This window comes from Watersipora subatra, chromosome 7, assembly GCF_963576615.1.
Source record: "Watersipora subatra chromosome 7, tzWatSuba1.1, whole genome shotgun sequence".
Taxonomy (NCBI): Eukaryota; Metazoa; Bryozoa; class Gymnolaemata; order Cheilostomatida; family Watersiporidae; genus Watersipora; species Watersipora subatra.
In genome coordinates this window covers 45,546,316-45,559,032 of record NC_088714.1, presented here as the reverse complement: position 1 = coordinate 45,559,032, position 12,717 = coordinate 45,546,316, and the positions used below count along the sequence as shown (strand labels likewise).

The 12,717-nt window shown below is 36.7% G+C and overlaps 1 protein-coding gene across 1 annotated transcript in view; it reads left to right on the top strand.

The window, feature by feature from the left end:
- LOC137400801 (interferon regulatory factor 2-binding protein-like A) overlaps window positions 1-12,717 on the top strand; it is a 42,781-nt gene that overhangs the window by 8,116 nt on the left and 21,948 nt on the right. The window contains exons 7-11 of the mRNA XM_068087140.1: window positions 1,387-1,576; window positions 1,934-2,053; window positions 4,403-4,602; window positions 5,991-6,030; window positions 9,251-9,367. Coding sequence (XP_067943241.1) covers window positions 1,387-1,576; window positions 1,934-2,053; window positions 4,403-4,602; window positions 5,991-6,030; window positions 9,251-9,367 — 667 coding nt within the window. The remainder of the gene's footprint in view (window positions 1-1,386; window positions 1,577-1,933; window positions 2,054-4,402; window positions 4,603-5,990; window positions 6,031-9,250; window positions 9,368-12,717) is intronic.

Genomic DNA, 12,717 nt, shown 5'->3' with positions numbered 1-12,717 from the left:
GGAGCAATGGTGAAATCAATATCTAGACACCAGATTTGTAGTACCGGTAGTCAAAACAATAGGAGGAGCAATGGTGAAATCAATATCTAGACACCAGATTTGTAGTACCGGTAGTCAAAACAATAGGAGGAGCAATGGTGAAATCAATATCTAGTCACCAGATTTGTAGTACCGGTAGTCAAAACAATAGGAGGAGCAATGGTGAAATCAATATCTAGACACCAGATTTGTAGTACCGGTAGTCAAAACAATAGAAGGAGCAATGGTGAAAAGTTACTGTGAAGAAAAATAAGTAAAGGATTTTTGACCCAGTGCATAAAATTTTCTAACAAAAATGGCTCCATATCATTTAGATAATCTACATTAAATTCAAGAAAGTTCTTTGCCATATAGTTTCTCATGATTATCGGCTCTAGCCATCGGCCAGTCAATGAGCCTTGTTATATAAAAAGCATCATGAAGTTGTTAATGCTTACCATGAGGACCCATGTGTAGTTGGTTAGTTCTGGTTTCTGCAACCATAATCCGCAGATTCATCAAAGTCACTTGAAGGAAAGAGCATTCTCAGGAAATGAATTGTGATAGTTAAGAAATGGATTAGGAATTTGTTTCGCTCACATGAAACTGTCCAATCAAATTTGATGTTTAGTGTAACTAAAATACCGAATTCTGAAGATGTTTGCTTCTTTGGTTTCAATTCGAGTTAGGTATCTCTATACTAATTTTCTTTTTAACTTTGGAAACTTTGCGATAGACATAATGTGCGGTCTCCTGGAGTCTTCACTATTATTTGCCATCTTTACATTTCATGGCACGCCGAATTAAATGCCAAGGCTGTCTCAACGCTTCTGAAAACGATTCATTTGAACCAGAGCTATATCATTTAACTCCTGTGATACATGATTATGAACTCTGTCTGTGTACTAGCTAAGACTCCTAGGTAATGCTATTCTAGATGATTGCTTATGTTAAAATTAAACTTTGACACAGCTTTTAACGGTTTGAAGGTCAAGGCAGGTCATCACAAAATAAGTATCCTGAAAGTTTGTTCACTAAAAGTAACCCTGTATTTGAATTAGTTAAATTGTTCTTTTCTCAAAAAATTAATTATTACATCAAGACAGATGAGCTAATGGTCAGGTCAACTATAGTAACCATAAAGTATCTCTGAGATGATAACAAGTACCATCCTTGTGGGCAACAAGTAGCTATAACTGAAGCTGAGGCTGTGGATGTGCGAAGGTTGAAGCGGAAGGTTGAAGTGGGTTGTCCTTAGTAAAATCTATCAAAACACGCTTCAGTATCGACATTAAATCGTCTTCATTACAAACCTCAGCAAGTATGAATAGTTTTCACTTGTCATATCCTAATTGTCATCTGTTTTAGACTGAGGCTCTCAATAAGGGAGTGTTTCGAAGGTTGGGTGGTACAAGTAGCCCTAATGTACGGCGCACCATAAAGCGTCCAGCTACTTCTACACAGGCAGATGAACCAATAGCGATAGACGCTGCTCCATACATCGGCGTACTCAAGGATGGAGGCAAGCATGCCCGAACTAAACCAAAGATCAAGTTTGGTGATTATTACAGCTACATTATGTTAGACCGCAGATTTATAGCCTTAGCTCTGGTATTTTGGTAGTCAGCAGCTCCTAGGCAATTGCAAGCCATCCAGTTCCTGTGTTACCTGTATTCAATGTTCGGATCGAGCGGAGCTTGTGTTGGTGTAGGATGGTTTCTTTCATTATGAAGCATTGAAATAATCTTTTCCAACATGTCCAAGTTCGAAAGGATAGCAACAGTGGCGATATGCACTTGTATAGTGCTTTGTCATGAATGGAAAATCTTCAAATAAATGCAAACTTCGAAGAAGTCCACTTCTGTATGTATTGTTAGTAGGCTATAATTAATACGCATCTGTTCTATCGCAACAGCTCCAAGTGCTGCTGATAAAGCCGGGTTCTCGGCATCAAGGTTAGCTACACAGCCTGCAAAGAAGAGGCTAGGACAATCCAAAACTGCTGTAATAACTCGTAGCATCAGCAACACTAACAGTAAGTATCCAGCATTACATTAGGTCTATGGGTAGAGAGTATGTAACAGGTTTCTATTGGTCCACAGGTAGACACTATGGAACAGGTTTCTATAGGTCTACGGGTAGACAGTATGTAACAGGTTTTCATAGGTTCGCAGGTAGGCAGTATGTAACAGGTTTCCATAGGTTCGCAGGTAGGCAGTATGTAACAGGTTTCCATAGGTCCACAGGTGACAATATGTAACAGGTTTCTATAGGTCTTTGTGTAGACAGTATGTAACAGGTTTCCATAGGTCCACAAGTGAACAGTATGTAACAGGTTTCCATAGGTCCACAGGTAGACAGTATGTAACAGCTTTCCATAGGTCCACAGGTAGACAGTATGTAACAGGTTTCCATAGGTCCACATGTAAGCAGTATGTAACAGGTTTCCTTAGGTCCACAGGTAGACACTATGGAACAGGTTTCTATAGGTCCACGGGTAGACAGTATGTAACAGGTTTCTATTGGTCCACAGGTAGACACTATGGAACAGGTTTCTATAGGTCCACGGGTAGACAGTATGTAACAGGTTTCTATTGGTCCACAGGTAGATCATATGAACAGGTTTCCGCAGTTCCATAGTTAGATCATATGAACAGGTTTCTGCAGTTCCATAGTTAGAAAGTACGTAATGATTTCCACCTTCATTTTCAGTATTAGAATTTATGATTGTCATTTTTGAACATGAGTTGTGCGAGACTACAGTGGATGTATATGGAAATATAGTGGAAATAAGCTCCGAGATCAGATTTTGTGTTGTACGGATTGTCGCTGCTAGACTTTAATCGCTATAGCTGAACAGACGAGTGACAAACTTTGAGATTTATATACATGTTGATGATGAGACTTGGGTGGAGGTGGGTATTTGAGCATATCTATAGTATTAGAGGTCTTCAATGACATTCAACTTTCAACCTTTATGACTTGCTAACAAGACTCTATCTTCTGATACCTTTAGGTAATGGTTACCTGTTATAAATGCTTATTGGGCAACTACAGGCAATAGTTTAGCTGTTAACAATCTTTATCGGATGCTATGGTAACCCATTCAACAGCCTTTTTTGGATACCTGCAGGCTATGATTACCTATTCAATGACCCCTATTGGATACCTGCAGACTATGGTTACTCATTCAATGGCCCCTATTGAATACCTGTGGGCTATGGTTATCCACTCATCGGTTCCTATTGGATACCTGTAGGCTATCGTTACCCGTTCATTAGCCCTTATTGGATACCTGTAGGCTATGGTTACTCGTTCATTGGCCCTTATTAGATACTTGCAGGCTATGGTTACTCATTCAACGGCGTCTATCGGAGTTCTTCATGCTACAGTTACCTGTGTAACAATGCATATTTGGTGACAGCACATAATGGTTAACTGTTTGACCAAATGAAACTTACTTCTCATCAGGTCCCACAAAAATTTATTTGTGTGTATTTGAGCGGTAACTTTGGCTGTTATGATGAGCAATTACATCACAGAAATAGAAACACTTGTCAAAATATGTGTGTATTGATGAACAATTTCTCGAAAAAATTGTGTAATTGTTCGTTTGGATTTACTCATTGAAATTCTATAGTTTTTAACTTTCAGTTGATGGCATTTTGTGTGTTTTATGTTTAGGAGTTCTTCTAGTTCAATAATATCAATAACTTTGAAAGGTTTAACATTCTATGGTTTCGTAAACCAGGTTAATCACACACACAGCTTTTGTTTGGAGTTGTTTGCTCATGAAATAATTATTGTAATCAGCATGCATTAGCAGTTTGCGCTACGCTCTATGACACAGTAAAGCCTCTTATTAAGTATGAATGAGGTGGCAAATATTTACTACTTGTAACTTTATTCTGAACCCTTTTATGTAGTATAAAATGAAAAACAAAGATAATTTGAAATGAGCTGAGTTACAAGCCATCTGAGATTACAAATGGTTGGTTCATTCGTCAACTCTAATAACCACCACTATTGTCTAGCAATGAAAATTTTTACAGCCTTTGTTCGCTTATATGAAAATTGTAGGAATTTTTAGTCTCTGGTTATATAACCTCATATGAACATAGGCAGCATAAAACTGCAACTGGCCAGGTGAAAATTAAAAAAAATTACTGTAAAATTTTTAATTTTCAAATTTTTTGTGTGAAACCATCATTTAAAAAAAAGGTCAAATTTTATAACAGCTCTAACAACAACGACCAAAAATTTCCAGCACCGTTATTTCATCGTCTAGATTTTTGTTTGTCACACTTATCCAGAATTTTCCCCAGTGTTGTCCGTTGTGAACTTATTGAATATTCAGACATCATAGTTTTTTATGTGAATGCAGGTTCAGTGAGACGCAGGCTGGGAGCACCTAGTGACAGCACTGTCAGCAGCAGTACTGACCAATCCAGCTCGGCTGTAAGGGTTTCATCTAAATCACTGGCCAAACAGAGAGTAACCTTTGTATCAACACCGGCATCTCGCATCATCAGCCAGATGCATTCAGCAAGCAAGTCAGCCGATGTGTTCAGTCGACTGGGCAGCCGATAAGTTAGCCTGAAAGACAGGAAGCTGGTGCTTTATATTATCCCTCGAGCTTTTAGAGTTTCAATACCCTTGGGATTCAATGCCCTTGGGATTCAATGCCCTTGGGATTCAATGCCCTTGGGATTCAATGCCCTTGGGATTCAATGCCCTTGGGATTCAATACCCTTGGGATTCAATGCCCTTGGGATTCAATGCCCTTGGGATTCAATGCTCGAAATGGCATTAGAGTTACTGATTTGCTTGCTTTATAAAGCATATCCAGCATATTTAAGCGTGTAACACCCGGTTCATCAATTAGACATAAAATATTTGTTTTGCTTAGCAAGTTGATGTTTGTTCCTGGCACTCTTAGACTTTTCAGTTTTAGAATCGTTTCTAAAGATTTTTGACATAATTCTTGTTCACCATCTAAAGTTCTATGCTGTATAGTTGTTCTGTTGTTTTTGGGTGCACTTCTTTTATTTCAGCCTGATTGCTTTGTTTGATTGGAATCTGCTACTATAGCGAGGCCAATCTTTAATAATTGAGAAATCAATAGCTTTCTTGCTTTTAATATGCGTTATGTTTTCTAATTTAAATGCTGGTATAAAACCTCAGCAATTGCATCACTCTGTGTATTTTTGTGTTAGGCAGGCTGCCTTGATTTGCAAAGAAAAGATTTCTTCTTCATGCAATACTACAATTTATGTGAAACTCGCTCGAACATAAGTAATTTTAGCCTCGTTTAAATACCAGTTTTGAAATACATGTAAATAGTAAAATATATGCTCACTACTTTGATAACACAACACACCCGCCTATCATAATCCGTGTAGTCTAGTCAAATAATCTAACCTTGTCTGTGTTATATTACGACGATTTTTTTTGTACTCTGACGATCTTATCGTTTGGATAGTGTCTGAGGGAGAAAACACTACCGAATATTTGAAAAAAAAACTACGTTTCTCCGGTTTTTATATGGAGTTGCGTTCGTTTTTTCTATCCATAGAGTTATCAAAGTCACGTATTTCCATCAAAGACATAGAAGGCATGAGCAATCATTATAAACGCATATTAGTAAGGGATGATTAGTCCTATTGTGAGTAAAGCGATGTGATAGCGGGCTGTGATGATGACGTTGGACCACGTGACCGTCATTAGTCATCGCTAGATGTACGGGTCAGTAAAGTAAACGCTGGCGTCTGGTGCCCGCGTACATGCAAAAACCTTTGTATATGCGAACTTTTTGCAACAACATGATCAGTTGTAATCACCGAATGTTGATTTGTTAAAATTTACTTTTGAAGTTTTATTTGTATCGTTTTGCAAGACTTCATACTTATCAATGACACGTGCATTATCGTAGAACGGAAGAGGATTAGTCGCGAGACCTCCGTTCAAAATAGTCATCTCCTGGAAAAGCAGATTGGGTAGCCTTGCCAAGAGGTATTATTTGCTAATTACCAAATGATCATGAATTGCAGTAGTGTATCTTTCATCTAAAAGGGTTTATTCCGTTTTACCGGCAAGCTAGCTATGTTTGCCAAACCGTGTTTTCCAAAGGATGGGAAAACGAGCATTACGTTTGATCAAAATAGACATTTTAGAACAATTGCATTAATTGATAAGTATTGATGTACAGACATGTATTGACCCATTGTGTCTTCGTCACCGTAACTTAGGAATAAATCGTGTTTAGAATTCCTTTATATCCTTACAAAGAAATGATATGCCTGCCAGGTCTCTTGCAGTCTAAGAGAAGATAATCACATCTAAAGCAGCCTTGAGTAAGGTGTTGCTGTACTTTAAATATCAAACGATATATCATGTTTAATGCATGTGATCAATAGTTGCAAAGCATACAGTAAAGCATTACCCAATAATTTTATTCGACTGATAGTTTTTACCGGTAGGCCTATATGAAAAGAACACACAACGCTGCATGCACCTACATGAATGAGAAGAGGCTATTTCCAAAAAAACTTAGACAATGTAATTTTATCTGAATATTTCATTTAGTTACAACTACGTTGCTGTGGAATCATACCTGCCAACTCTCACGTATTGGGCGTGAGACTCACGCAATCACCCCAAAGAAAAAATGAAAATGCGTGAGATTTTGCCCCAATTTCCACAATTTTATATATACTATCATTGATACATCAATTGCCCCAAAACCAAATCTCAAGCATTGCCCCACTCTTGGGTTGACAGGTCTGTGTTGAATGTCTTTAAAAACTAAGCCGCATTGTCCAAGATAAATAACCAAAGTATATTACACAAGATGAAGACCATCATTTAAGCGACATTTTTGTTAGACTGCAAGCTTGGGACTGTGATAGTATATCATTATATTTTATCGACTAGGCCATCTGTTTTTGTCATTTGAGGTGATGTGTGCTACTGTACTTCACTAGGGGTTTATCTAGGAGTAGGTATGCAAACGATTGAGTATTTTGGTAATATTTGCTTCTGTTGCCTCAATGAAATGCATATTGAAATGAAATAATCATGGATATATCCTTTCAAAAGCTGTTTTCAACATTTAAGGTTTCCCACTATATTTCAAAAGGAAATAACTTGTTGCTTCATACACAAAACCCCCGTGTCCAAACCACTCTTCGAAACTGGTGAGTTGAGTAAGAGCAACCAACTCGCCTAAAATTGCACAATCAAGGTTCTCATGAACAAAATTACTGGCTAGGCAGCCTTGCACGTTAAAAACCTCTCATGAATCACCCAAAACCTTTGAGAGCTATTTGAATTTATCATAATTTCGTTTACTTTTCATCTCAGTTTTCCCGCGGCTATTGAGTGCCTGTCCTTGGTTACATTACACAATCACTGGTTTTCCATGCTTCAAATAGATTTGGAGTTGATCTCTGCCAACGAATTCGCACCCTAACACTTCAACGATTCGAAGTTGCACTTTTTCGATTTTCACAAGACTAGCGATGTATTCCTCAAAACGGAACTTTTAAAAGTAAACTCGCTTTCAGGTCATAGTCACTTTTCTATTCACATTTCATAGATTTGTTACACTAACTCAGCCAGGATACCTGATCCGAATTTTCTTTATTATTATTAATATTAATATCCTTCTATATTACAAAGCCATTACTACTTCAAAGGTCGTTTGAATGGCAATCTTCTTTTCGTAAAAAAACTTTCTATACTAAAATAGTTAAGCCTAGGAAGGTGTTGGCACCAATGTAGTGAGAATCTGTACAATTTGGTATGTTCATTTATTTATTGAATAAGGGAATAAAGTAAATGAAATTTAGTAATTATCTCATAATTGTCATATGAGCAACCTATCATTTGCCATAGTGAAATGTACCTACCGCGTGGTAATATTATGAAATGAGTTGAATTTTTTTATTTCCTTTTGGAAGAGCTAACTGAGCATTATCAATTTGGATCCATCTGCAATGAGCGTTTCTGTGACGTCGAATAGTAGTCCTCACCGCGAATGCCTTTGCCCGAAATTTGTGGAGCGAAAGGGCATCAAATCCGTTTGAATTTCACCGTTTCTATTTTTCGGAATGAAAGCAACTCCGAGTCCATTTGAAGCATGGAACCCAGTATATAAGATGCCAGATTATGAACATGTCTAGACTAAAAGCCACATAAAGTGAATATACTAGTGCATGAAGCCGAATGCAACAATTATACATATTCTACTGTATGACAAAATATGAGTTTAGTTTTATTGGTTTATTAGTAGCGTAATAGTTGTTTACCCACTTGTGTGCACACACAAGCTAAAGGAAATGACAAAAGTTGAAATTCAATGTATTGCCTAGACTTGTACACTTATTAAAAAAGTAAATAGAAAGTAGAGGAAAAAAGGTGACACGATACAGTACAGCGTAAACATACTGTACATATACATACATATATACATAATTGCCTAATGACAGGATCTTAAGAACATAAGCCCGTCATATATGAGGACTACCTGTATTATTTTACCATAGTCGACAGTTTCAGTTAACAATTTTTTTCCAACAGATGGATGCAGCCATCTTTGCAATGTTCAGTTACCAAGAGCAACAGCTGTGCTACTTAAAAGTGATTGTATAAAAAATTGTGCTAGACCCCATCATGTATTTTTGATATTCAGTCGGTTTCACTGGTTCAGCTGTTGTAAGTCGTTATCTTAGACGTTGTCTATAGTTCACATGTTGTTGCTAATTATTGATGTACCAATATATTATATTAATTATTTTATTGCAAACCTCTCTGAGGACTGATGCAGTTGTCTGGTGATAAACAATATATTATTTCGTCAATTCAGCTTAGAGTGATGGAATAGTTGAACTTGCTGAAGTTTCAAATACTTAGCCAAAGATACGTGTGGCAATAGCAGAGAATCAATGATGCATTTCATTATCAGTTTTCTATCTCTTTAGGCAGCGCATATTCTAGACAGTCACTAACATGATTTAGTCTGATCCAACTTTATGTAATTCAGATTTTCTTCACGTTTTAAAGTAACTGGGTTGTACTTCATAATATTTGTTCGTTTTTTATATATTCAATATTTTCTTTACGAAACAACTCTGTCATAATATTTTATCAAGTTTACTAGAATTCACTAATTTTCCATGAGACTCCCCTTGCAAGTGATATCTCTTTTATTGTAATTAATAATATTCAGCAGGCGTGCAGACAGCCATGGCAGCATCTGGAGCTGCCAGATCTGGAAAGTCTAGTAGGGAATTATGCTTTCTTTGTGATCTGCCAAGAATGCCTTGGGCGATGGTTCATGACTTTTCAGGTATTTATTTGATTGTAATAAGTTTTGTATTTCTAGGCAGTCATTTTTTATGTTGAACAAAATCTTCAACTCGTATAGCTCTTGGTTTACGAGGTGGCTCTGTCGACAACCGAGTACAGTGGACCCCTGCAATACGAAAAGACTTTGTTCTGGTGTTGAGGTCGTAAGGCGAAAATGTCATATGGAAGGGCATAGACCTGCACGATTTGTCTCCCCATGCCAATTCGGTTATCGACCTAAACTTCAATCGAACACCGTTTATAACCGACACACACATGAGGACTCATCACGGTGTCAAACGATGTCACAATTGCTTGCGGTTAACCTGACACCGAGGCAACCTGAACATCCTCATTTCATGAATCTTAACTTCAGATTTTTGTAATGAAATTTAACACTTTCACTGCCAATCATGTACAAATTCAGGTATATGCCCCGTGCCAGCCATTTTACCGAAAATTGCCGATATTGCTTCATGATATGTATTCAGTATTTTTTTCAATCTCTATCTAGAACATTTTTGTTACATATTTTATTTTGATAAAATTTTAACCAACATTGCTATGCAAAAATTCAATGGATCTATACTTTGTGCGATGATAAATCTATGTGAAGCTAGGATCGATGCGAAGCTAAAACGATTCTCCCCAATGTTTCTTACTCTTACAAAACTATTACTTTCACCACTAGCAGAGACAGTGCTGCTACTTTAATTATCTGTATAATTACATAAATCTGCGATGGCTATAATGTCATCAACATAAATAATTACCTGTTTTCTGACTGGCGCTTGGTATTAACTAACTTACGCAAAAATGTTCGGTTTTAGATTAGAAAGTTTAAAATTGCTTCGTTGTTTTAGGCTAATTTTATAGAGATTTTCGGACAACACTGTCAATTTCATAAAAGTTTAAAAGACCGTGGGTTATGTTGTCAGCGAATAATAAAATCTGGTTACTACGTAATTGCTGGGAAAGTCGCAATAATGCGTCTATGGCAGTGGACCTTAGAAAACGCATAAATGCGTTTATTGCAACGGGAGGAATAAACAGCTTTCGATAATGGTTGTAATATCTACGTGTGTGTAAAGCAAAGATTAAAAAACCTTTCAAGAGAAAATAATGTCCGTTTCCATGGAAGATTCTGTGTAACTGCCCAAGCGGGCTGGCACAGTTTTTATGATATGGAAACCGAAACCGCACCAAAATATCGCATTTCAAACTCCCACCGGTTAACCGGTGTTTTCGATTTTGTCCGATGTCAGAAAATAAAAGATTCCGACTCGATTTAATAGAACCTAACCGCAACCACCGGATCAAACCGAAACATCGTGCAGGTCTAGAAGGGCATAGGAACCTATAGTAATTATCTAATGCAACCTCTCTAATGATAAAAACATCAAATTTGTATATACATTCTGTAAATATTAAAAATTAGTAACGAAATAGTATAGTAACCTTAGATAACTGTAGTTATATATTTAGTGGTTATAATCTGCAATAAAATGTAACATTACTGTGTACAATAATGTATGCAGTTTTTACCTTCGAGACGGGCGTAGTGGCTACTAGCGCTGTGAGATAAAGACTAACAGCAACGGTTGGTTCACTAGACTTTTGTGACGCTATGTAACATAACGTAAACTTTATAAACTTTTAATTTTAAGGAATTTAGCTTACAAAACACACTTGAGGCTATGGTTGAATATTTTACTCTTACAAACACACTTGAGGCTATGGTTGAATGTTTTACTCTTACAAACACACTTGAGGCTATGGTTGAATATTTTACTCTTACAAACACACTTGAGGCTATGGTTGAATATTTTACTCTTACAAACACACTTGAGGCTATGGTTGAATGTTTTACTCTTACAAACACACTTGAGGCTATGGTTGAATATTTTACTCAACTTGGTTTTAATTTTGTCTTTGTCTTAATTTTTGTTACCTATCTGTTTCCTGATTGGCGCCTGATGCTTCACTTACGCTATAACTTTTAGCCGACCTTATTAAAACCTTTTTGAAATTAATTTGATAAGCGATGCTGTTTAAGTTTCTATTTGGAGAGACGTTGTTGAAATGGTAAAAAGGAAAATGCCATAACAAGGAGCCTGGAAAAACGTTATATTCCACATCATGAGGCAAAAAACCGTAAGGCAGGAACGCCGTAACTTGGAGGTCCACTGTGTCATTGTTAATTGCGATTTATAGACCTGTTGGATCAAATTTAGGAGATTTAATGGACCAAATTTCAGTAGGTGAAAAGAAATAGTAAGAATAATGATGTTATCATTTCGGCTAATAAAACAAGTTTGAAAAAATTGATTGGCCATGCCTGTTTCCTATAGTAATAGCTCTCTTTCACTTCTATTTCTCACTCTAGATTTGTTCTAGACTATCGGCATGTAAGAGATTCCTCATTAGTGGCTTTGTCAGAGATCTGCTCAATGGTTCAGCCCAGAACTTGCATTGCAACAATTATTAAGTGCTGAGTTTAGTATTATCATTCTATGTTCATGTTTTTCTTTTGCGTACCAACTTACCATAATTTGGGCTTTTACCACGGTCATTTGAAACCCGCTCGGGTGCGCCAACTTGCTGAGCATTACTGATCAGTACTTAGTTATAGTACATGTCAAATTACAGGATAGACCATAGGTAGCCAAGTCAGACAAGCTATTAGTTTACAAGGCTGTCATGTCATAATTCTGCCAAAAGATAAGTTTTTTACATGCAAAAAGTAGTAAAATTAAGCACACTATTTTGTTACTATAGAAAACAAACTTGTTGACTTTTGGTCCTTTAATGTATGTCAACGATCACTCAATTATATTTAATTAACTTGTACAACATTTGAGCGAGCTAATGGCAGTTCATGGCATGGGAAATTTCCTACATTATTGACTCAGGCAGAGGCCTTTCTTTTTTTGCGGATTATGAGTATTCCATGTAACAATGGCAACAATTATTCATTCCAACAAATATCAAGTCTGTATCCAAGGGTGAAGCTTTTAAATGATGCTGTGACTATGTAATTCACTCCTCGATTATGACATGGAATGTTTGGCATGCAATTAGATTTAACTTGCTACGCTATCGATGAGCGAGTCGGTGATTCAACTGATTTTCTGATATAAGTCTGATATAATTATAACTTAATGAAATTTTCTTCAATGTTTGACATTTCCTATTTCCCACCAAGGTTAATTATCTGATTTACTATATTATGTATACAAGCTACTATCACACATACTTGAGGCACTTACAGCTGATGCCTACCTAAAATGAAAGGTGAACTAAAATATATACAACTTGTACATAATCAGTCAACTAATTGTACACTAAACA